Source organism: Poromitra crassiceps (assembly GCF_964638095.1).
Source record: "Poromitra crassiceps genome assembly, chromosome: 2".
Taxonomy (NCBI): Eukaryota; Metazoa; Chordata; class Actinopteri; order Beryciformes; family Melamphaidae; genus Poromitra; species Poromitra crassiceps.
In genome coordinates, this window is record NC_139624.1 from 62,543,479 (window position 1) to 62,570,227 (window position 26,749).

The following is a 26,749-nucleotide window of genomic DNA, read 5'->3' on the forward strand; positions in this document are numbered from 1 at the left end:
ATGGGGGACGCCCTAATGGCAGAATTCGGGGTGGCCGCTTCCTTTCTGAGGAAACCAGATATGGAGCGTTTGGAGGCCCAGACCCGACCATTTGACATGAAGAAAGAGTGCTTTGTGACTGACCCTGAGGTGGAGTTTGTCAAGGCCAGGGTACAGGCCAGAGACGGGGTTCATGTTACCGCTGAAACTTACGATGGAAAGGTATGTTTACTACAAACATACAAAAGTAACATGGCCATTTTGACATGTACTAGCTCCTTTGAGATTTCTTTTTACCTTGATATGTATTACTTACAGTATTATACACAGTATTACTATGTATTAGTAATTACTAGTATTATGATACAGTATTACTTCAAAACCGTTCAGGCCTGCTTGGAAGTGTTTGGAAGCCATTTTGTGCTGATTCATCATTGCCATAGTATTTTCAGTTTATCTGAAAATATACCTTTAACACTTAAAACAATGTCTGAGTTTAAGTAAGAATACAGTATATTTGTACTATAAATAACATAAAATAGGTGGAAAAATCCTTTAAATGAGGCTGAGAGAGGGTTGCATCTTGATTAATTGGTTGATGATTGATTAATTATATCACACAAATTTCTACTTAATCAATCATCAGACAGTGACTGTGAAGGATGCTGAGTGCTTTCCCCAGAACCCGCCAAAGTATGATAAAATTGAGGACATGGCTATGTTCACCTTCCTCCATGAGCCTGCTGTGCTGTTTAACCTCAAAGAGCGTTATGCAGCATGGATGATCTACGTGAGTAATAACGACCAACCTGCAGATCTTTCCACTGTCTCAACCAGTCATCTAAATGAAAAAGACTTGTGATATCCTCCTCTACAGACCTACTCAGGGCTGTTCTGTGTGACTGTCAACCCCTACAAGGGGCTGCCAGTGTACAGTCAGTCAGTGGTCAATGCCTACAGAGGCAAGAAGAGGAGTGAAGCTCCTCCTCACATCTTCTCCATCTCTGACAATGCCTATCAGTACATGTTGTCAGGTAAAGTAATTGTTTCTCATGTTGTCTCATTATAAGATATTATACTAGCAATACTGTGTCCACAAATAATCACTGATTTCCTGTTTTCCTCACAACAGACAGAGAAAATCAGTCTGTCTTGATCACGTAAGTTTACTACATCTATAACAATTCACTAACTGTAATTTCATTAAAAAACAATTAAATAAATACATAGGCATGTCAATATACAGAATTTGTAATATTGTATTGACCTGTCCAGTGGAGAATCTGGTGCTGGAAAGACTGTGAACACCAAGAGAGTCATCCAGTACTTTGCCAGCATTGCAGCTGTTAGTAGCAAGAAGGAGGAAAAAAAGGATGATAAAAAGGTAGTAGCAAAGTCATGTAAATAAGCCCATATAACTCAGACTTGCTTTGTTTTATCATAAGACAGTAAGACAGCTATGTTACACGTCATGTACTGTACATGTATGTTATATCTAGGGAACCCTGGAGGATCAAATCATCCAGGCCAACCCTGCTCTGGAGGCTTTTGGAAATGCCAAGACCATCAGAAATGACAACTCCTCTAGATTTGTGAGTGAACTTTTGCTTGTTAACACATTGATATCCATGTAATGTTTGAAATACTCCCTGGGATTATAGTATGATCAACTCCAAGGCAACTGCCATTGTTGTTATGCAACTGTATGGTATAATGTAATGTGATAAAGTAATGATGATTGGGTTCATCTGCCCACAAACGTCTGTTTTTGTCCAATTGTCTAAAGGGTAAATTCATCCGAATTCATTTTGGAGTTAGTGGGAAGCTCTCATCTGCTGACATTGAAACTTGTAAGTTAAGAATGTGCAATAAGCTACGTATTAACTACTATACCACTGAGTCTAATAGAGTAGAAAGGGAGGTACATATTGATCATCTTTATTCATCCTTACTTATCTTATTCTGGGTAGATCTATTGGAAAAGTCTCGTGTCACTTTTCAACTGAAAGCTGAGAGAGACTACCACATCTTCTACCAGATCCTGTCTCAAAGGAAACCGGAACTGCTGGGTTAGTACAGACCAGTCATCATTTTAGTAAAAATGTATCATTTAAAGTGAGCTAAATATGACTCAAGTCATAAAGAGGTGACAATATTCTATACAAGCCATGTAATTGGGAGTATCTAAAAAAATCTGAAAAGCTCTACTTTCTATCAGATGAGAAAAAGGGGAAATTCATACTTTAACATTGAGAACGACTAAAAGGTACAACTTGCAATGAACAGACCAAAGTTCCATTAATGATTAACCTGGGTCCCAACTTTTAAGATTCTAGAATTTTTAGTGTTATTTATTTATATGTTTTCATATAATTTAAAGGCATCAATCCCCAGAACCTGCCAACCTATGATAATAGAATTGATTAATTAATTCACTGTCAGTTTGTGGTATACTAAGTGCAATGGTTTCTTCACAACTACTATAATATTTGAAAAATATATATAAACATGTTAATGTATTTTTTTATGTATCGTTTTACAGAGATGATGCTAATCACCACCAACCCCTATGACTACCAATTCATTTCCCAAGGACAGACCACTGTAGCTTCTATAGATGATGGTGACGAGCTAATTGCCACTGATGTAAGTGCATTACTTCATGTCCTATCAATGAAACCTCTTTTACCATCTCTTAGCTATAGTAGCATTACGTTTTGCTTCAGGATGCCTTTGATGTGCTGGGCTTCACCCAAGAGGAGAAGAACGGTATTTACAAGTTGGTTGGTGCCATCATGCACCACGGCAACATGAAGTTCAAGAATAAGCCGAGGGAGGAGCAGGCAGAGGCCGATGGCACTGAGGGTCAGTGTTTAATCAAAGTTGATCTCATGTCAATGTCAAACATACTGTGCTGCAAGAATGTGCCTAACTAAACACTGCCTTTCCAGATGTTGATAAAGCCGCATACCTCATGGGCCTGAATTCTGCTGACATGATTAAGGCCATGTGTAACCCAAGGGTTAAAGTAGGAAACGAGTGGGTTACCAAAGGTCAGAATGAGAATCAGGTGAGCAAGTCATGAACTATCTATGAACTAACTATGAGCGGTCATGAAAATAGAAAAACCTTTTCCCCCCAATTTGTTATCAAGAGATTTTCTGGTTGAGAATATTCTTCGAATACTCTCCTCTGTCTAGGTGTACTACGCTGTTGGTGCACTGGCAAAGTCAGTGTATGAGAGAATGTTCCTGTGGATGGTGGTGAGAATCAACCACCAGCTGGATACAAAAAATGCTCGCCAGTACTTCATTGGTGTGCTGGACATTGCTGGATTTGAAATCTTTGATGTGAGTACTTAAACTTAAGTGTGCCAACATCTTTACACTTAAAGCAGCTACGAGCAACTTTTTCGATTGTTATTAAACAGTATAAATTTAATATCAATGCATCACATCTTACCTCTAATAGTCGACGAGAGCAACGCAGAGTAGTCTCGCTTGAACCCCGAGTGAATCGGCCAGTGTTAGTGTGTCTGTAGCCAGGGCAGATCAGGAAGTGAAATGAAACGGTTTGCAGCAGCCACTTCGGCCATAACCACAAAATAACTTCCAAAAACCTGTTAGAATATAACGAGAGATGTTCCCGCGAGTATGCGTGGCGTTCACATTGTTTATGTTATGTTGCTAGGCAGCGCAAACGGCGTTGGAAGGCAGCTGCGTTTCACTTCCTTGTTTCACTTCCGCGTTTCACTTCCGGGTTACCCGGTCCGGTCGCTCTAGAGAGCCCCCTGTTGGCGCGAGTTTAGACAGACTATAGACTTAATAATCACCTAAGGGAGCAATCTCAGATACACACGGCTTTGGTCTCGTCGACTATTAGAGGTAAGATGTGATGCATTGATATTAAATTTATACTGTTTAATAACAATCGAAAAAGTTGCTCGTAGCTGCTTTAATAATGAAATGGAAATTTAAACCAACCACATATTACTAAAGTTTAATCAGACATGTCACCCCACAATTGAGTCTGCAGATCGGACTGCAATATTAATTGACTTTGACCTGTTTTCCAGTTCAACACCTTTGAGCAACTGTGCATCAACTTCACTAATGAGAAGCTGCAACAGTTCTTCAACCACCACATGTTTGTGCTGGAGCAAGAGGAGTATAAGAAAGAGGGCATTGTGTGGGAGTTCATTGACTTTGGCATGGACTTAGCTGCCTGCATTGAACTCATTGAGAAGGTTGGTGTGGTGTCAACTTTGATTTCAGAGGCAATGAAAAGTGATGCAACAAAAGTGTGACAAGTTTACAAGACTGAATATTTCATTAAATTCCAATTCCTTCCTTCCTGTAGCCCATGGGTATCATGTCCATCCTGGAAGAGGAGTGCATGTTCCCCAAAGCCAGTGATTTAACATTCAAAACCAAACTGTATGACAACCATCTGGGCAAAACACCCAACTTCCAGAAACCAAGGATTATCAAGGGGAGACCAGAAGCACATTTCTCCTTGGTTCACTATGCTGGCACTGTTGATTACAACATTGGTAACTGGCTGGTGAAGAACAAGGATCCTCTCAATGAGACTGTGGTCGGACTCTACCAGAAGTCACCACTTAAGTTGTTGGCCATGTTGTTTGCTGGCTATGCTGGTGCAGATGCAGGTATGTAAAATGTTGCCTCAGCAAATAGATAAAAGGCATATTAATAAATATTCAAGTTGATTTTGGTAACACACAGAATCTATGCTTTATTTAACTTAGCTGATGCTGGCGGCGGAGGGAAAAAGAAGAAGGGGTCCTCCTTCCAGACTGTGTCTGCATTGCACAGGGTGAGTTGACATTGAAAATGAAACATATGTCACATTACAGACTAGAATCTGCAGGTACCAGTTATGCTAGCTCGCTGGGAAGCGGGTATAACATAGTTCCAAAGTCAGCAAAGTTTTTGACAAATGTAAATGGGCATGGCTATTCAATTGGCTCCCTTGACCTCTCACATCAAGATATCTGAATGAAATTGGGCTAATTAGAACCACATGAATCTTAGCTTTACAACCATGTCTCACATATGTCAGCTACATAGGGTATATGAGCTCCAGGCTCCTAAGACACTCAGTACATTTACATGCACAGTTAAGTTGAGCTATGGTTATAGCTTAATTAGGCTATTTACTCGGACTACTGTCCAAGGTCCCAGTATACAAGCACGGGTGGGAAATCGATTCTCCCCAAGTCTCGTTACTCCCCCTCGCCCCTACATGTTTTCTTCTTCAAGCAGGCTTTAAGCGGGTTTAGTGCTGACAAGCTAACTTGAAAAAGAGATTGTGATAGTTCCCAAACTCCACATAAACCACACATACTGTACATACACAAAGTTGCCCCTTGTTAGCTCAATACAGTTGAAACTAAGATATTCCATTAAAAAAAAAAAATCTAGCCACAGATTTAGCTACTACATCAACAAACTTCACATTTAGCTTTAGCTAAATGTCACTAACATAAGTTCCTGTTGCCAAATCTCGCGAGTGTGTTGCTGAGACAGAGACGGGTCTTGAACAAGTTTAATTGCTTTCTGTCTGAAAAAGAATAAAATAATATCTGTCAGAATATTCAGAAGAGGCAGTCTTGCTTGAAATCCCATCGTCTTTGGTGTTGTACGCTCTACTTTGGAGATGCATCCTCTTTTGAGATGCATCCTCTCTTTACGTTTTATGCGTTCGACTTCCGGATCAAAACCTGGCACGGGGACTTTAACGCATGCACTGATTGCCTGGTCCAGTCCAATATAATAAACAATGCGGGCGTCTTTACCAGCCACCACACCAGCAACTACAGCCCCCCTCCTCTAATGCCCGGATGTAAACAAACCAGGCGGTAGTCAAAGGAGCGGAAGGGAGATGGCATCTCATAAAACCAGTGCAGTCTGGCAGTATTTTGATCCAGTAAATGGTTGTATGTAGGTTGTGTCAGATAAAACTGGCATATAATGTTAACCACTCGACCGACATTCAGCACAGGCATGTGGACCCAAGGAAGGACAGCAGGACCTGATGCTATAGCATTACTAACGCGTTAGCCACACAAGCTAAGGCGTTTAGCTACACAAGATAACATGGCAATGAATGACTGCGCAAGACGCTTCCACTCAACTTTGTTGAGGGCAAAGGCTTATGGTAAAGGCTAAATATAGTTAAATGGACTATATTTAGCATGAATACACGGTGCTAGGGAGAGTTGTCGATGTTTTCTGATGTGCAATGTTCATAAACAGCGCAAGATGATTTGGATATTGACGATTATGATGAACGTAATTAACGGAGTGTGTATTGACGTATTCTTCGTATAGCTACACGCACCGAACTGTGACACCCATACCGTGACGTCACGGGACGAATACACGTACCATGACACCCCTAGCATGCAGTGAAAAGATGTTATTCTTGGCTTTTTTGTTTCCTTATTTCTGTAAACTGTGGTACCAAAACAGTCATGGAATTGTATAAATTGGGTATGGCTACAAAGCTGAGACTCTTGTGAATCCAAAGAGCACAATCACATTAATGTGTGATGAAATATGGCCTCATAGTAACCATTTCAAAATGTGATGATACTTTTTTTTTTACTTGACCTTATACTGTATAAAATGACCTATTGTGAGCTCTAGGATAATCACAGCCTTGTTAAACTCTAGTCTAGACCCAGAATGTAGATACATAAAATGTATGGGATGGACAGGTACATTGAAGATACATGTTTTTCTGAGCCATTTAACTCATTGAGTGCCAATGACGACAGTTGTCGTCAATTCGAATACTAACGTAGAGTGCCAAAGACGACGATTGTCGTCAATTGCGTTTTTTGACGGTGGGACGTGGATCAATGCCCGATACATCTCCTGTACAAATATTGTAGCTATTGGAGGTCTATAACCTATTTTACCGACCCAGTAGGTGGCGACAGTGCTCTCCAGATTACAGAAAGGTCCGGAAAACAGGAGGAAAAAGCCGTGATCAAAGAGAAACCGATGCATGCTGCAGCCAGAGCCATATAGATTGCTCTGTCTGCAGCTGACGTTGTCTGCGAACCGCAGTCAATCCGCGCACACAACTGAGCTCCTCTGCCTCTGTCTGTCTGTCTGCATAGTTTCTTCACACGATTAGCCGCCAGAAAGGCAGCACCCGACGCCGAAGGGCCAAACCTTTCCCTGCAGTCCGGGTTGGCATTTCCTTGTCGCGCTGGGAGCCGCCCGGCGCACACAAACGGAGCTAGACTGGGTGCGTGAGGCTGTGTAGTGTGGGGAGGAGTTTGCAGCTGAGGGGGGGAGAGGGGGGTGGGGCACGCAGGCACCACACAACGACACCACGTCACTACATCATAAAATATTATCTTCAGACTCAGTGAATGTGCTTGAAATGCTGCATTTCACAAAAGGCGGAATAACTCAGCTTCTAATTTGAAAAGTGTATTTTTGCTCAAAACAGCCTATCTTCTCCGGCTCATAACTAAATAACGGAAAATGGGATCAATAAACTTTTTTTTGCAGATGATAGAAGAGAGTCTAATCGTTCTTTGTACGTGTTCGGTGTTTACATAGTAATATCACACAATATTCTGTGGGCCTCGAGAAATCACTGAAAACGCTCTGAAACTCTGGCACTGGGAGCGTCCGTTCTCCAAAAGTGGCTGGCACTCAATGAGTTAAATAGTGCTTGTCATTCAATCATCAACATTGTCAAAATCGCACAAATCTCCAATTCTCAAAAGTTATTGATACACAGCAGTACGTTTTTTCCCCCAAGGTCATGAGGTCTTCAGGTGGTGTTTTGGGGAGATTTTAACTATTGCACTGTTGCATTGCAAGTAGTCACAGTGTTTCTTATTCTGAATTGTGGTTTATGGTATATTTACAGAACATTTATGGACAGTGAATTGAAGAATTGGAACAAATCCTCACTCTACGGCAGTATGCCACAAATAGATTTTGACTGCCAGGGAGACAATTGTTTTTTCATCATTGTAAAGCCACAGAACAGTAAAGAGGATATTAATATGATGTGTGTAGTTCTTCATAGATCTAGCCTCTTCATTTTGCTCTCAAAGTGCATCAGATTGATTCATTTTTACTTTAAAATGTAAAAAAAAATGCCCCCGGACCCCACTAGAGGTTCTGCGGTCCGGGATATTCTCATTGGGGCTGAGCCCCCCTAAAGGTCTAATCCTAAAACCGCCCCTGTAGAACATTCCAGACATGCTGTCTGGCCTTTTAAATTTTGAAATATTGCTATAGTGCCCCCTATAAGCGAAATGGCACAACATACATTACATACCTGCACACCTGAACCAAGTTTGGTGAGCATCGGACAATGCATTCTTGAAGATTTTTGTGAAAATGGCTCCACCCACAAAACTTTGGAAGTCGATTATATCACAACGGTCTGGACAGTGGTTTTGTGCATGACAGCCAGACATGCTGTGTGTAATGGTTTGGTGAAGAATGGAATTTGTAGAAGCAGTAGCAAAAAGAGTGTTTTGGACAAAATCCAAAATGGCAGAAAATTAGTTAGATGAAATGGGCGGGGCCTATATCAGTAGATGCGTAAGGACCCAAGGAATCCAGGGAAAAATAATTTTGATTGTAGACGCTACCGTTCAAAAGTTATGAACCAAAACGTAAAGGACTGTTATAGCGCCACCATCAGTTAAATTGGTGTATTTTCTTTTACATTTTACATTTTGATCTGCAACATTAATGGTTTAAGATAGTTTTTCAAATGATGGTGTACTGTATGTATTTAATATTGACAAATATCCTAACATCTTCCGAACATTGTTGCTTCCCTAGGAAAATTTGAACAAGCTCATGACCAACTTGAGGTCTACTCACCCCCACTTTGTCCGTTGCATCATTCCCAATGAGACTAAGACTCCTGGGGCCATGGAAAATCCTCTAGTCATGCACCAACTGCGTTGTAATGGTGTGCTGGAAGGCATCAGGATCTGCAGAAAGGGCTTCCCGAACAGAATCCAGTATGCTGACTTCAAACAAAGGTAACAAATAAAATAAATAAAAAAATAAAAATAAGGAGAAAAAGAAGAAGAAGAAGGGTAAACCTAGATTATTTCAAATGAGAACGTGTGTCTCTATGAGACCACAAATAAGATTTCAACAGCCACGTCAATGTTTACATAATCTCTCTTAACGTCTGTTATTCATTTCAGATACCGTATCCTCAATCCCAGTATTATCCCAGAGGGAACGTTCATGGACAACCACAAGGCAGCAGAGAAACTCCTGGGCTCACTCGACATTGACCATGAACAGTATAGATTTGGACACACAAAGGTTAGCTCTGTAACAAAAAGGCAAAGCCCTCTCACCAAGAATAATCAGTCATCAATGACCTTATATTTCTACATTTCTATAATTAATTTTTAGGTGTTCTTCAAAGCTGGGCTCCTGGGTGTTCTTGAGGAGATGAGAGATGATCGTCTCACTCTAATCATGACTGGAATTCAGTCAAGAGGCAGAGGAATGATTGCCAGAATTGAGTTCCAGAAACTTGTTGAGCGCAGGTTCGAATATTGTTAATGACAAATATTAAATAAGGATTGAGAGGTTAAAAAAATCATAATATGTAGATCCTAAATGAATTATCATTCACAGGGATGCTTTAATGGTCATCCAGTGGAACGTGCGTGCCTTCATGGGTGTCAAGAATTGGCCCTGGATGAAGATGTTCTTTAAGATCAAGCCTCTGCTGAAATCAGCTGAGACAGAGAAGGAGATGGCAAACATGAAGGAAGAATTCCTGAAGCTAAAGGAAGTATATGCTAAAACAGAAGCCCGCAGGAAGGAGCTGGAGGAAAAAATGGTCTCTCTTCTCCAAGAGAAGAATGACCTGCAACTCCAAGTCCAAACCGTGAGTTACAGAGATGTCACAATGTTTGAATGGTTACATCTTTAGTAGTTTTTAAGACGATTAATTACCTATTATCTAAATAATAGCTGACCCTCTCTTCAACCAGGAGCAAGACAGTCTCTCAGATTCTGAAGAGCGCTGTGAGGGTCTGATCAAGAGCAAGATCCAGCTTGAAGCAAAATCCAAAGAGCTGACAGAGAGACTGGAAGATGAGGAGGAAATGAATGCAGACCTGACCGCTAAAAAGAGGAAACTAGAGGATGAGTGTTCAGAGCTCAAGAAGGATATTGATGATCTGGAGCTCAGTCTGGCTAAGGTGGAGAAGGAGAAGCATGCTACTGAAAATAAGGTATCGTATGATTTTTTCCTTTAACTAATTTTTATAAAGAAAAAATAATAATAATTTAAAAGCTCTTAAACTGAGGTATACTGTAATTATTAAGGTTAAAAACCTGACTGAGGAAATGGCATCATTGGATGAAATAATTGCCAAGTTGACCAAGGAGAAGAAAGCCCTTCAGGAAGCTCACCAGCAAACACTGGATGACCTGCAGAGTGAGGAGGACAAAGTCAACACTCTGACCAAGGCAAAGGTCAAGCTGGAGCAGCAAGTAGATGATGTGAGTATGCGATTGACTTTACACAGTTTGAATTTGAAGCCTAATGTATAGTAAATGTGGTTGATGACATGATTTTCTATTTACGTGTTCTAATAGCTTGAGGGATCACTAGAACAAGAGAAGAAGGTTAGGATGGACCTTGAGAGAGCAAAGAGAAAGCTGGAAGGAGACTTAAAGTTGGCCCAGGAAAGCATAATGGATCTGGAAAATGACAAGCAGCAAATGGAAGAGAGACTGAAGAAGTAAGAATAACCTCTATAACATCTCACTCACCGTGTACCTCACCTGATCAAAAAATCTAAATGTTGTACATTCTCCAGGAAAGACTTTGAGGTCAGCCAGCTCAACAGCAAGGTTGAGGATGAACAGGCCATGAGTGCTCAGCTCCAGAAGAAACTGAAGGAGCTTCAGGTAATTTCAGCTTGAATGAATGAATGAATGGTTTATTTTCGGTCATAGGTTATAATGAACCACAAACAAAATGTAACAATTTGTGTGAATATACAGCAAGAGAACATCATCATACATGTACATATCAGACCATTTCACACAAATACAATTTATACAATCAATGACCGAAAAAAGGAATAGGCTGAAGCCAAGGCTTATTTTTTACCTATCCTGTATAATCCATTAGAAAAACCCAGAATATCTGCAGCAAAATAAAGAATAGAAAGAAAGACAGAATTTACTGTGTTATAATCCTGAATTATTTTACTTTTTAAGGCTTTTTTAAACCTCAACAATGATGTACACAATTTCAAATCATCACAAAGGCTATTCCATAGTTTAACTCCCAAAACTGAAACACATCGAGATTTGACATTAATTCTCGCTTTGCCTGTTTTAAAAATGCATAACCCTCTTAAATTATAATTTCCTTCTCTTAATTTAAAAAAATGTTGAATACAAACTGGAAGGCTTTTGCTCCTAACACGGAAAACAATTTCTAAAGTTTTTATATACACAATATCTACGAATTTTCAGGTGCAGGACCTTATGAATAGTTGATTGGTCGATTCGAGGTAACCAACTTTATTTATTATTCTAATAGCTCTTTTTTGTAGTTTAATAATATGATCTATATTTGTTTTATATGCATTACCCCAGACCTCAACACAGTATGACATATATGGCACTATAAGTGAAAAATACAATATATGCAAACATTTCTTATTCAGCAGCTCCCTAGTTTTGTACAGAATACCAAGAGATTTAGCTAGTTTACTTTTAATATATTCTATATGTGGCTTCCAACAGAGTTTATGATCTATAATTACACCCAAGAATTTAGTTTCATATACTCGTTCAATTTCAGCTCCATTTAGATTCAACTTAATTTCACAATCAACCATAACACCACCAAACACCATACATTTTGTTTTGTTTTCATTTAGTGACAACTTATTCCTATCAAACCATTTCTTTAACATGATCAATTCCCTTTCTACTGTTAACAATAATTCCTTCATGTCCTCCCCTGAACAAAATAAATTAGTATCATCAGCAAATGTAACACATTTCAAAGTATTAGATACTGTACAAATATCATTTAAATAAAGTATAAATAACTTAGGTCCCAATACCGAACCCTGTGGAACACCACAGGTTACTCTTCTAAGATCTGATTCGGTATTGTTAATTTTTACATATTGAAACAGATTATTTAAATAGCTTCTTAACCAATGTTGAGTGACACCTCTTATCCCATAACGTTCCAGTTTCTGTAAAAGTATGGAGTGATCGATTGTCTCAAATGCTTTACGTAAATCAATAAATACACCTATAGTGTGTTGTTTCTTATCTATTGCTGTTGCTATATTTTCCACAAAATCCATCACTGCTAAAGATGTTGATCCTAAACCCATATTGATGGTCACTCAATAACTCATATTTCTCAATAAAGCCATCAAGTCTATTTACAAATAGTTTTTCAAGTATTTTGGAAAATTGAGGAAGCAATGATACAGGTCTATGATACAGTATGTATGTCACCATTTTTATAGATTGGAACCACCTTGGCCACTTTCATTTTATCAGGAAAAATACCTGTTAAAAAGGATTTATTACATATATAAGTAAATGGTTCGAGGACACACTCAAAAACTTATTTTATAATTGACATATCAATAGTGTTATCATCAGTGGATTTTTTATTCTTAAACTTTCTAACCACTTCTAACACATCACTCTCACAAACTCCACCAAGGAACATTGAGTTGCTATTGTTAAGTGCAAAATTAATATGATTGCCTTCATCTGTAGGACAGTTAATTTCCTTAGCCAAATTTAGGCCTACATTAACAAAAAAATCATTAAACTCATTAACAATTTCCTCTATAGTTTCAATAATTAAATTGTCATTTTTTACAAAATATGTGGGAAAGTCCTTTTTACTACGATTTTTAATCATGTCATTAAGCACACTCAAGGTAGCCTTGATATTATTTTTACATTTTTGCAATAACTGATTAACTCATTCTCTGCCAGGGTCATTTCGGTCTGTGTGCTCCCAGTGCCAGGATTTTGAGCATATTTCCTGATCTTCCAGGACCCACAGAATATTCTGTGCTAGGAATAAAATTACACAACATATCTCACAATAAAGCAGAGACTCTCTTCTTACCCCTTGTAAAAAAAACTGAAACTCTCCCATGTTTCCTTGTTTAGTTACAAGCAGTGGAAGTTAGCTTGTTTTCACTAAAAATGCCCTCCTTTGGACAGAAATATGATAAAAAGAGGTTTTTAGTGAAGGACACCGTTTCAAGCAGAACTCTCTTTTGAGCCTTTTCTTTTTTGCCTCAGTGACACATCAGACATATACTGTATTTGTTTTCCCAAAAAAATAAAAATAAAAATAAAAATAAAAAAAAGTTTTTACTGACTTTTACTTCCTGGAAATTATTTACCAGATAGTCCAAGACTGGACGGACCAAATGAACCTCTCTCTCTCTCTCTCTCTCTCTCTCTCTCTCTCTCTCTCTCTCTCTCTCTCTCTCTCTCTCTCTCTCTCTCTCTCTCTCTCTCGCTCTCTCGCTCTCTCGCTCTCTCTCTCTCTCTCTCTCTCTCTCGCGTCTCACACACACGCACACAGGAATCACAGGCAGCTGCTCAATGGCCGCAAATGCTGCTCAATGCACAAATGGCCGCTCATGATCATCGGACTCTGTTTCGGACTCTGTTTACTGCTAAATGGGTGACTATACTATAAATACTAAACGTGATTTAGCGGGTTTCTTTCATCAGTTTGACTTGAAACAATGTCACAGGCTGGGAAAGGGTCTGATCTAATGTAAACAAGCAAAACATGAAAGTACGTCCGAGTACGTCCTTGGCACAGAACGCCATTGTTAAAAGTACGTCCGAGTACGTCTTTGGCAGAGAATGAGTTAAAATAGTATTTTTTTTGTGATCTCATAATAGATGTCAATTTGTTTTTATAGTTTTTGTACTTGTCCTCATTATCCTTAGTTTGTTGCTTGATAAATTCCCTATAGAGCCTATTCTTCTTTAAAAACCTTCTTTTGAAACCATGGTTTCCCCCTCTTTTTAGGATTGTACTCTTTCAATGGACAATGTCGGTCATAATGTGACAAAAATGTCTCCAGAAATGCATTGTAAGCTTCATTAGTATCCTCTACATAAACTTCCTGCCAATTATGACTCAAAAGTTCTGCCTTAAGAGCCAAAATTGCCTCCGGTCATTTTATTCTAACCAAATTGTTAGTGTGGCTATTTTCTCTTAATCTTAACTTATTTTTAAATTCTAACACTGTAAAGACAGGCAAATGATCACTTACATGAGTCACTAATAGTCCACTTATTATCCTGTGATCAATTACATTTGTAAAAATATTGTCAATCAGTGTTGCACTGTCCTTTGTTATTCTGCTAGGTTTCACAATTGACGGATAGAAACTCAAGCTAAACATAATATCAACAAATTCTTTACTTTTTATATGGTCATTAGATTTCATCAAATCAATGTTGAAGTCCCCACAAATCAAAATCACCTTATCCGTATGTATTTCGTATAATTCAGAAATCTTCGTATTAAATTGATCAATACACGACCCTGGTGTTCTATAAATGCAACTAATTAATATATTTTTGGATCTTTCAACATTGATTTCAATGGTTACACATTCCATCAAATTGTCAATAACAGTTGTCATATTACCAATAACCGTACATTTAAGAGCAGACATCACAAACAGGGCAACGCCCCCTCCTCTTTTATTAACCCTGTTTTGCCAAAACATTTCATAGCCCTCTAGTCCCTCATGTAGTTTTTTATCATTACTCAGCCAAGTCTCTGAAATTGCTATTACGCTAAACCTTTGCTGGAACTGTTGAAGGTAATCTTTAATTTTTGAGAAGTTACTGTAGAGACTTCTACTATCGAAATGAATGACTGAAAACCCCTCCATTTTCACATTGGAATTGAACTTGCGTTTGGAATAATATTCACAATTCATGTTAATGTTCTGGTAGAAGTGGATCTCTGGATCAATGTCATTTTCTAACTCATAAAGTTTGTGGTCTTGAAAGTCAAAAGACTTAAAATCTGTGTATTCATACATTATCTTATACGATATTTGTCACTCACAAACATTTTACCTTGTCTTTCACAACACCAGATCCAAGTATGACATTTCCTAATCCACCACTTTACCATAACATTTGTCACTTTTATTTATATTGATCAAGTTCTTTTATGTCTCTGACAGCCATTACTTTAGCATGTTCATGTGTACCGATCAGACGTATCATTACTCTACAGTTCCTTGTCGAAGTGTCCTGGATTCGATTTCCCTTTCGCAGGATTCTAGCTTGTCTTGCAATTTCAGCATTTCTCTTTGTGAGATGCTCGTTTACATATACCCCTGTGCCCTTTAAGTTTCTTGCCAGCTTTAGCACCTCAATTTTATGTTTTCTACTCACGAATCGGATGATGATGTTTGGCCGCTTGGTTTGTCTTTGGGGTATTGTGTGACAAGCAGCTATGTTAATACTGTCCAAAGGAATGTCCTTGTTGTTGAAGAACTTAATGACTTGCTGTTCCAGTGAATGCAGTTCTCCTCTTGGTGCATCTTCACCCGTCTTATCCCCTGCTGTGATCCTTGCATAACTGGATCTACTGGTGGGTTGTCTCAAGTCCAGATATCACAAGGTCATCCATCCTAGAGTACTGTTCCAAATCTTCAACTCTTCTTTCAAGCTCTTCAATTTTCTTGTCTTTCTCTTGGATCACAGCCTTGAGTTGTCGCACTTCATCAATTAAATCCAGTAGGCCCGTCTGTTGTTTTGCTACTTTACTAAGTTCCTCTTCAGAGACTTTTTCACCTCTTCCATGTCTTCTGCTTGTTTCTTGGTAGCCATTTCTTTGGTAGTTATGAAAGTACTTGGAAAGAAGAAAAACACCACTTTCCTGCAGAGATTCCAGGTGATCCAGTATGGCTGTTGTGTCAACACACTGAGGCATGTGTCATCAAAAGTGCCCAAAACTTCAAAAATAGCAGAAAATAATGACACAAGTTGATTCTCAATGTCCTTATAAAGCCATAAATGTCACTTAACTGCTTGGATGTCAAAGCATTTTCATGATATTTGATGGATTGTCATTTGTTTGGTAGAGCCAAACACACAGTGCATCTACTCATAAAAAGAGTGAATGTTTTTGTTTGATTTGTCAGAAACAATGTAGCTACTGAAATTAATAATATTTTCAGGCTCGTATTGAAGAGCTGGAGGAAGAGCTGGAAGCAGAGAGAGCTGCACGAGCCAAGGTGGAGAAAACGAGAGCAGAGCTGTCCAGAGAGTTGGAGGAAATCAGTGAGCGGCTTGAGGAGGCTGGTGGAGCCACTGCTGCACAGATTGAGATGAACAAGAAGAGGGAGGCTGAGTTCCAGAAGGTGCGCAGAGACCTTGAAGAGGCCACTCTGCAACATGAAGCCACTGCTGCTACACTTAGGAAGAAGAATGCTGACAGTGTGGCTGACCTGGGAGAGCAGATTGACAATCTTCAGAGAGTCAAGCAGAAGCTGGAGAAAGAAAAGAGTGAGCTCAGACTGGAGCTTGATGATGTGGTCTCCAACATGGAGCACATTGTCAAGTCCAAAGTACGTAAAAACTCTTGATTATGAATAATTAAGCAACACATTCACAAATCTGTCACTATAATAACTTTATGGATATCTTGATTTCAGACCAACTTGGAAAAAATGTGCCGTACTCTTGAAGATCAGATGAATGAGTACAGAACAAAAGCTGAGGAAGGGCAGCGTGCCATCAATGATTTCACTATGCAGAGAGCAAAGCTTCAAACTGAGAATGGTATGACAATGAAAAGTCAGGATCTTGATCAATAAAAATGTGTGGTAACTCAGTGCAGAAATGGTCATTGCACAACTGATCCCCCCATTAAATCTTATTAATCCAGACTTTTTGCTGAAGGTTGAAATAAAAAAAAGGTAAAGTACATGTATGTAGATAAAATAATCGATATGTGAAAATCACGCCAGTAAGCAGGAAGTGCCAAGTTATATTGGTAAATGCTAGGAAAACTGATGTGTGCAAGGCTTAAGAAGGATGGACGCACACATTTTGCTATAGTAAAACAATGTGAATAAAAAAGAGCATTTTCAACAGGTGAGCTCACCAGGCAGATGGAAGAGAAGGACTCTCTTGTATCTCAGCTGACCAGAGGGAAGCAGTCATACACTCAGCAGGTTGAGGACCTCAAGAGACAACTGGAGGAGGAAGTCAAGGTATTAAATTAATATGGTCACCAAAACCAGATTGTATCAGTAATCTAGCACAATAGAAAATGACATTGTTTTTTTTTCATCCTAAAAGGCTAAGAATGCACTTGCCCATGCAGTGCAGTCTGCTCGTCATGACTGTGACCTGCTGAGGGAGCAGTATGAGGAGGAGCAGGAGGCCAAGGCTGAGCTGCAACGCAGCATGTCCAAGGCAAACTCTGAGGTGGCTCAGTGGAGAACTAAGTATGAAACTGATGCCATCCAGAGGACTGAGGAGCTTGAGGAGGCAAAGTAAGAAATCATATCTCTTCCTTGAGAGTATAAGCATGGCTTATTATCAACTAGATATGAGACACTTTACCTTAAAGATGTGACCACATAGCCTTGAATGTGCCTGCGCCTAGTTTCCCCTCCAAAGTACTCACATTCAAGATTCAAGATTTATATTGTCACTCCATGGTACAAGTATCACGTGTGAAATTCTTGTGCTGTGGACTCCGTTTACAACATAGTACAAATGTAGGGCATATGAGTGCAAAAACAACAAGAGACACAACAAGCAATAAGGCAGTATAGTGATAAGACAAGTCAGAGACAGTGGCATATTCACTGCACATAGGTGCACATGTCCTGTGCATACTTTAGCCGTGCTTAAACATTTTAAATTCGGCGTATTTGACATATAGGTGCAAATAGCATTCCTTATTAAACATACAATTAAACTCAGCGTTTTAAATTCGGCGTATTTGACATACGGGTGCAAATAGCATATTCCTTATTAACACATTCACTGCCAACACTTTTTTCCAATCAGTAGGTAGCTTCTGCCAAGGGTTTTTTTGAGGATTCTGGCTCATCTTTCAAGAGCCGAGGATTATTTTCTGCTAGGACTTTGTGAACACAAAATATCTCAAAAGAACTAATAGAATGTGTGCTTTCTCTGTCTAAAAGAGATAGTTTTTATCATGTTCTGTTATGTAGGCATTAGCAGTTGAATACAGCATGGTTTCAGAGATTTTCAGAGAGTTTTGAGATAAATTGATTTTTAGAACCACCTCACGTGCCTGTGATTATGGGTGCCCTTGGGCAAGTGTGTATACTGTATTGTGTTTGTGTGTGTGTGTGTGTGTGTGTGTGTGTGTGTGTGTGTGTGTGTGTGTGTGTGTGAGTGCGTGCGTGCGTGATTCGATAGAACAGGCAGAACAGTCACTTTAACCATTTATTTTTGGCATCAGTGAGACATCAGACATCTAAACAATATAGTTCTGAACAGTAATTTCCTCCATAACAGCACCCCCACCCCCCTCTCCTTCAAACTCCTCCCTCCGTAGGTGTGTCTCTGGTGGCTTTGCAGCGTTTGTCACAGGCGAGTTTCTGCTGCCTGTCTGTGCTGCCTGGCTGCTGGCGGCCGCTCGTCGGGCGAGTCTGGATGGGGCTCGTTCGTTTCTGGGTTTTTGGTTGTGAGCTTTGATGAAGCTGCGTGCGATTCTGGGCTTTCTGCTGGTGTTTCAAAGTGTGTTGCACCCAGAGTATATTTTTGGAATCCCCCCCCGTTGTGCGCCAGCGCGAAAGCGTTTTCGCCAAACCATTTTCATGAGAATGGCTTCCTCACGCTTTTTCCTGGTGTTTTTGCTCGGCTTCCTCTAGTCTGGAGAGCACTGTCGCCACTTAGTGGGTCGGTAAAATAGGTTATACACATTCAATAGCTCCCATATATTTATAGGAGATGTAAAAGGGTTTGATCCATGTCCCACCGTCAATTTTTTTTTTTTTTTGACGAGATAACTCATCCACGGCAGTCAACCGTTGGATTTCTTTTGACGAGATAACTTGTCGACGGCAGTGAACGTGTTAAACATACAGTTAAACATTAGACATACGTAATGGTAGCAGCTACAGCACGGTACAGTACGGCTACTACACTATTTGTGTATGTTAAGGAGTCTCGTGGCCTGCGGGAAGAAACTGTTCCTCAAGCGATTTGTGCGTGCTTTTGGAACCCTGTATCTTCTCCCTGAGGGTAACAGGGAGAACAGGCTGTTGTGGGGATGGTTTGTGTCTTTGATGATCTTCAGGGACCTCCTGAGGCACCGCTGTTTATACAGTTCATGCAGATCTGGCAACTCACATCCTGTTACGTGCTGGGCCGCGCGTCTCACTCTCCGTAGCGCCCTGCGGTCCATGGTGGTACAGTTCCCGTACCAGGTGGTGAAGCAGCCAGTCAGCAGGCTTTCAATGGTGCCTCTGTAGAAGTCCGTAAGGATTTCTGGCCTTAGCCCAAATTTCTTCGGGCGCCTGAGTCCATGTATTCGCTGTTGGGCCTTTTTGACAACAGTGGCGGTGTGGCCGGCCCAAGTCAGGTCCTGGTGGATGTTGACTCCAAGGTACTTGAAGCTGTCCACCCTTTCCACCACTGTGCCGTTGATGGTGATTGGGGGGTGTGTGTGCCCCCCCCCCCTCCTGTAGTCTACAATGATCTCCTTGGTCTTGGAGACGTTCAGAGAGAGGTGGTTGTCCTGGCACCATTGTTCCAGGGCCCCCACCTCCTCTCTGTAGGCCGTCTCGTTGCCCCCTGAGATCAGCCCCACGACCGCTGTGTCGTCTGCAAACTTCACGATGGTGTTCGAAGTTTGAGTCGCCACGCAGTCGTGGGTGTAGAGGTCGTACCAGAAGGGGCTGGAGACGCACCCCTGGTATATTTTGGACACAGTGCATTTTGGGGCACTGTCCTGGATACTCCAAGTTGAACACATCTCAACTGTGTTGCACACACTACGTCAATGTCAGACAGAAAAAAATAGCAGCGGCAGGAGGAATGTATGGTTTGGATGCAAACTCATGGAGAGTGAAAAAGGTGACAAATATCAGGGCAGAATTGATTCAGAAATCATTCACTTAAAATGATGACTGTCACCTAAACGGGACTACTGTAGTTTGCATCACATCAACTACATCCTCCACATAGAATGTGCTCCTCATCCTCTTCTTCAAGTGCAGGAAGAGCCATGGCTAACTTCCAATTGTCAAATTGTATTTTCACTACCGGTAGTTGGTATTTTTGGGGCCGGTTGTGCATGCACAGCCAGGACCCCTACATTCGACTCTGTCGCCGATTTGCATATTTGAGCACCGATTCAGGTTCTAAATGTCTTTCCACACTCCCAGCATGCATTTCGGCATAAGCAGAGGCACAGAAGCAGAGAAGACGCCATAAGCTCCGGAAAGTTTTTTACAATTTAAAGTTTTATTTCATCACTAAATTAATTTCTGATGACTTTTGATGCCTACAAGCAGTGTAGTAGGTTTCAATAAGTGCCACTTTACGAACATTTATGGCGAAAAATGGCAAAAAGTTCCAGAGCACAATTGGCTGCATCTACATCAGCTGTGTTGCTGCGCGCATAGCGTACTGACGGTCATCTGTCTATCTGTCTGCACGCGCGCACACACACACACACACACACAGCGCCGCAGCAGGCAGAGGAGAGGTTTCTACACACCGCCGACGAGACTAATCTCTGCTCTGCCACTTCGAGTGCACAGCGCTTCTGTCTCCCTCCCACCGTGTGCTGTGTTCGCTCTCGCTCTCTCTCTCTCTCTCTCTCTCTCTCTCTCTCTCTAGTCCAGAGAGAGAGAGAGAGAGCTCTGTGTCACTTCCTGAAAGTCTTCGCTCTTAAATGTTTATATACTTGGCCAATACCTATCTATCATACAAACAAAGCAAGCTGCCAAACGGTAATGTCTTCATTTAATTAATGTAGAACGCAAAACATCGTTGTTTTCATTTCATGTGTGTAAGCTATGGATGCATGTTGTGTGATTGGAAACTGTGTGCACTGTGTACAGTTTGCATAGACTGAAGGTGCGTACTTGTGCGTACATAATGTATGTTTTCTAAAGGTGTACTAACTCACTGTAAAACATGGAATGTACAATTTGTCAGAAATAGATTAAAAAAAGAATTAGGCCTAATTATTAAAATCTAAAGTAACCGTAGTTATTGTAGAACCTAAATGGTTTCATAATTGGGAAAATAGGTCCAGATAAATAATTCTGTTTTGGATTGCGGTGCGTGGGACCCTTACATCATGTCACAGCTTGCTTTTCAGTTTGAGTGTGGAAGAGGCTATCTGACAGAAAGAAAAAGCAAAAATAATAATTGGGGAAAAAATAAAACGGAATTTAGAAATAAATCTAAAGGATCTCATTGCTGTGTTTTGTCTGTGTATAAATAGTTGGTGTACAGGACATCGCCATGCAGTGCAGAAATGGAAATTTTACCATGCACCGGCCCTATGCCAGGTTTCGACCTGGCCTTGTTTAATTATTACTCAGGTTGGCTCACTAATGCTAATAATATAGGTTGATGGCAACAGGAATGATCGAGCATAATTACTCTTTGAGCCCTTGCTCAAAGGTACGTTTGGTCCTCACCAAACGTAGACAACGTGACATCACTGAGATACAGTATTTCCAGTCCTGCTATAATGAAGTTCAATAGGTTTTGGGGTCAGTCCTTCAGAATTAAAGAGAAATAAGGGCTTCTCTCTAGACTCACCATTTTGCCCTGGTGTTCAACAATCATACAGGGAGAAATGTTACAGTGTTCAGGCTAAGATTAGATTAGAGTAGAGTAGAACAGAGCAGACTAGGTTGTAGATTAGTTTGGTTCCTTGTGTGCTAGTTAGTTCTGGTTAATGGCTAGAGTAGTCAGATTGTCTGTGCTGTTGCTCGTTTGGCCTGGCCGCTCTGCTGCTGCTTCTAGTGTGCCGCTACTACCTCGGCATCAGCCACTACTGCCTCGGGATGGCCAGGCGGATTGAGAAGCTGCTGTATGCCACTGGGCTGGGCGATAAATGTCAGACTAATCATGTGTTGTCTACAGTGGCGTGCCTGACCAAGTTGGTTTTTTAGAAGATTTTTGCTGGTGCCCCCCCCCCCCCCCCCCCCTCCCCCAAAGAAAATATAATAAAAATGATATTGCAGCTAATCCACCACTGCAGTGCAGGCTCAGAATGGCCCTTCCCCAGTGGCGCTGGAAGTACTGTTAGGTAGGGGGTGCTGTAAGGAAGGAACTCTCGGGCAGCGGCGAAGAAAATTTGACGTTTTTTGGACTTTCATCCATATTTAGAAGAATATTTAATTTTAAATTAACATTAGGATTATACTGTTGTGATGTCATTATTCAGTATCTTCTCCTTTTCTCACTCACTTTCATGTAAGCACCTGCTCTCCCTGTAGTCGTTTTACACTACAACAGACAGCAACACAGGCATAAACACTGAACTTATTATTATTATTATGGAAAACCAGATTATGATGAAAATCAAACACTTTTGAAGAGAGAGTGTATGAAATAAGATTAGAGCTGGGAAGCACAAACTGTTTTTTAATGCATCTTGTTGGTGGTATAAACACAAGACAGCCAAATCCAACAATTTCGAAAATCCCATTTCTTGCCACTAGGGGGTGCTGCAGCACCCTCAGAACCCACCTTCCAGCTCCCTTCCCCCACTCTGGGAAAAAGCTCCGAGCAGGTAGAAGGGGGCGCGGCCGCGCAGGGGGTGGGGTGGTATGGATTAGGGACCATGGTGAAAGTGCTGCAGCCCAGGCAGCCAGAAAGGCAGAATTAGAAAAATGATTTCACTATTATTTAAAGACTTAAGACGTTGTGCTGCTTATTTTTTGTCTCCTATTGTAAAATAATAGTAGGCCTATTATCATGAAAAAGTATTTGTAAAAAAAAAAAAAAAAAAAAAAAAAAAAAAAAAAATTACCCTCTCTGGCGCCCCTAACGGCTCAAGCGCCCTTAGGATTTGCCTAGTTCGCCTAATGGACGGCACGCCACTGGTTGTCTATTCAGTGGGTCATATCGCCTGGTAAATATAATACATAACTTGATTGCTAAATTTTACTGTCCCCTGTGACTATTCGTGACCGTATTGGCCCAGCCCCAGTATATCTGTCTGTTCTGCTCTCTCTCCTCTTCCCCTGCTCTCTTCCTACCTCTCTCCCTCTCCACCTCCTCCCTTTCCCTGCTCTCTCCTCCCCCACTTTCTCTCCCCCTTTCTTCCCGTCCCTCTGTCTCTATCATAAGATTGTTCAACCATGTTATTATTATTATTACTCTAATTGTTATTGTTGTGTCAGCTAGATTTAGCTAGACATATTCTAGCAGAGGCTTGACTCTAGCAGTCTTTAGAGTAGGCGGAACAAGACTTGAGGACAGAGAGGAGTTTATGAGAGTAGTGAGGAAGGGAGATAAGTCAGGTGAGATGGTTTGGAGGGGAGAGGAAGGGATAGGATCGAGGGGACAGCAAGTGGCTCACATACACATAAAACCTTGTGGATGCAACAAGTCACAAGTCATTCCAGGAAATAGTAGATGAGGATGGTTAAAAGAAAGTTGATTCAACAAAAAAGGTAAATTACATCACAAAATGACTCCTGGAATACACGGAACACCACGGATTGATGTTAGATACCAGTGGAAAAGCATCCAAAGATATAAACATTTCTTTAAAATCTTTGTGGATCTGGAAAAACAGGATCATTGCCACATTTTGCGTTTTGGAATGAAGGGCTGTTGAGTCTGTTCAGTAATGACACAACTCCCTCAACTTCAACCAAACATGTTATGCTTCTACTGTCTCAAACAGGAAGAAGCTAGCCCAGCGTCTGCAGGATGCAGAGGAAGCTGTGGAAGCTATTAATGCTAAATGCTCCTCCCTGGATAAAACTAAACACAGACTCCAGAATGAAATTGAAGATCTCATGGTGGATGTGGAGCGATCTAATGCTGCCGCTGCAGTTCTGGACAAGAAGCAAAGAAACTTTGACAAGGTATAGTAGTAAAACTTATTGAACCCATTGTTATTTATATTATTGGACATGAAACAAGAAAGCATTTCCACTTTTTGGTGATAACTGTACAAGTATATTCTGTAGGTCCTGGCTGAGTGGAAGCAGAAGTATGAGGAGTCCCAGACTGAGCTGGAAGGTGCTCAGAAAGAAGCCAGGTCTCTTGGCACTGAGCTCTTCAAACTCAAGAACTCTTATGAAGAGTCTCTGGATCATCTGGAGACCACAAAGAGAGAGAACAAGAACCTCCAAGGTCTGAATAGTATTAACACATTGTTAATTTGAATTCCAAAATGAATGTCCCTGTTAACTTCTACTCAATTCTCTTGGGTTTTGCTGGGTGGCGCTTTGGATAACAGAGGAAATTTCCGACCTGACTGAGCAACTTGGTGAGGGAGGAAAGAGTATTCATGAGCTGGAGAAGGTTCGTAAACAGCTGGAACAAGAGAAGGCTGAGATACAATCTGCTCTGGAGGAAGCTGAGGTGAGACTAGACATATAGGTTTATGAATAGCTATATGTAAATGTAAATATTTATTCACTTTAAAATGATAAAAGCACAAACATAAACAGGAATTTGATTTACACTTCTAACAGGGCTCTCTAGAACATGAAGAGAGTAAGATCCTTCGAGCTCAGCTGGAGTTCAACCAGGTTAAGGCTGATATTGAACGCAAACTGGTTGAGAAGGAGGAGGAGATGGAGCAGATCAAGCGTAACCAGCAGAGAGTAGTGGACACTCTACAAACCTCCCTGGAGTCTGAAACTCGCAGCAGGAATGAGGCTCTGAGGCTGAAGAAGAAGATGGAGGGAGATCTCAATGAGATGGAGATCCAACTAAGCCAGGCCAACAGGCAGGCAGCAGAGGCTCAGAAGCAGTTAAAGGGCCTCCATGCACATCTCAAGGTGATGCTTAAAAGATAACAACAAAAAAACTAAAATAGAAAAGCTTTTTGCACAAGTTGACTCTTTTGAATTACTGAGCATTCATTGGTTAAGCACATAAAAGGTATTCTGGGAATTCACAATATTTTTAAAAACTCTTGACAGGACTCCCAGCTGCAGCTGGATGATGCTCTTCGTGGCAATGATGATCTGAAGGAGAACATTGCCATTGTGGAGAGACGCAACAATCTGATGCAGGCTGAACTTGATGAGCTGAGATCTTTGGTGGAGCAGACGGACAGAGGTCGTAAACTGGCTGAGCAGGAACTGCTGGACATCAGTGAGAGAGTTCAGCTGCTGCACTCTCAGGTATGTCAAAATTTGTAATCACTCTACTTACAGTATATATCAATTTCTAAACATTAACATTCAGTATATACAGTAGTATATTATGATAAATTGCATGCTAATCTTACTACTACGGCATATGATAATATTGATTCTCTATTATCTGTAGAACACCAGCCTGCTGAACCAGAAGAAAAAGCTTGAGGGTGACTCATCCCATCTTCAGAATGAAGTGGAAGAGGCTGTGCAGGAGTGTAGAAATGCTGAGGAGAAGGCCAAGAAGGCCATTACTGATGCTGCCATGATGGCAGAGGAACTGAAGAAGGAGCAGGACACCAGCGCTCACCTGGAGCGCATGAAGAAGAACATGGAACAAACTATCAAAGACCTGCAACATCGTCTGGATGAAGCTGAGCAAATCGCCATGAAAGGTGGCAAGAAGCAGATCCAGAAGCTCGAGTCCAGGGTAAGTGACGAAAGTTAACTTTCCTTACATGTAAATTACAGTTTAACAATGGTTGTGCTTACTAATACAAACTGTATGTTAGTAATGTTAGTAGAACCCACATTATTACTATCCACATGGGAGAATAGAGGAAGTGAACACAGACTCATTTTTATAGGTGAGGGAGCTGGAAGTGGAAGTAGAAAGTGAGCAAAAGAAGAGCACTGATGCTGTGAAAGGAGTCCGTAAATATGAAAGACGCATCAAGGAGCTCACCTATCAGGTATATTCATATGCTAACAGATACCTATCAGATATATTCGTATACCTGACACTCCAGATTCCAAATACATACAGTATCATCGGTGGAATGAGAAAGCAACGTTAACATTCATGCATGACTCATTCAATTTAAGACTGAGGAGGACCGCAAGAATTTAGCCCGTCTCCAGGACCTGGTCGATAAACTGCAGCTGAAGGTCAAATCTTACAAGAGAACTTCAGAGGAGGCTGTAAGTAGATGTGTTTGCTGATATTCTATGAGCATTTCAGGTGTGTGTCCTCACTTGTTAAGTAATAAGCAATATTCAATGATTTCACAGGAGGAACAAGCCAACTCCAATCTGACAAAGTTCCGTAAAATCCAGCATGAGCTGGATGAAGCAGAGGAGAGGGCTGACACTGCCGAGTCTCAGGTCAACAAGATCAAAGCCAAGAGTCGTGACTCTGGCTCCAAGGTACATTAGGTTAAATTATTATTTCCTTGCCATATTTGATACACAAAAATGGTAATGTGAATTACCAATATTTTGAAAAACTGATCAGCTAAGTTTTGATCAGCTAAATTTTGAATGTAATGAAGCAAGTATATTATAATATGCATTTCTCTTTTTCCGCAGAAAGGACATGATGAAGAGTGA

The 26,749-nt window shown here is 40.7% G+C and overlaps 1 protein-coding gene across 1 annotated transcript; it reads left to right on the plus strand.

The window, feature by feature from the left end:
- LOC310789652 (myosin-7-like) lies at positions 1-26,749 on the plus strand (the record flags this gene model as incomplete). Its single annotated transcript, XM_083651302.1, has 37 exons — positions 1-201; positions 626-769; positions 857-1,013; positions 1,112-1,139; positions 1,255-1,363; positions 1,479-1,571; positions 1,766-1,829; positions 1,950-2,048; positions 2,522-2,625; positions 2,706-2,844; positions 2,931-3,049; positions 3,180-3,329; positions 4,055-4,225; positions 4,339-4,648; positions 4,748-4,815; positions 8,829-9,034; positions 9,206-9,329; positions 9,423-9,559; positions 9,651-9,906; positions 10,013-10,255; positions 10,350-10,526; positions 10,623-10,768; positions 10,847-10,937; positions 16,259-16,648; positions 16,736-16,862; positions 17,178-17,296; positions 17,385-17,581; positions 23,950-24,133; positions 24,239-24,404; positions 24,511-24,635; positions 24,749-25,057; positions 25,202-25,405; positions 25,554-25,850; positions 26,008-26,112; positions 26,246-26,341; positions 26,432-26,566; positions 26,729-26,749. 37 exons carry the CDS (start codon positions 1-3, stop codon positions 26,747-26,749), a joined length of 5,811 nt encoding a protein of 1,936 aa, XP_083507428.1.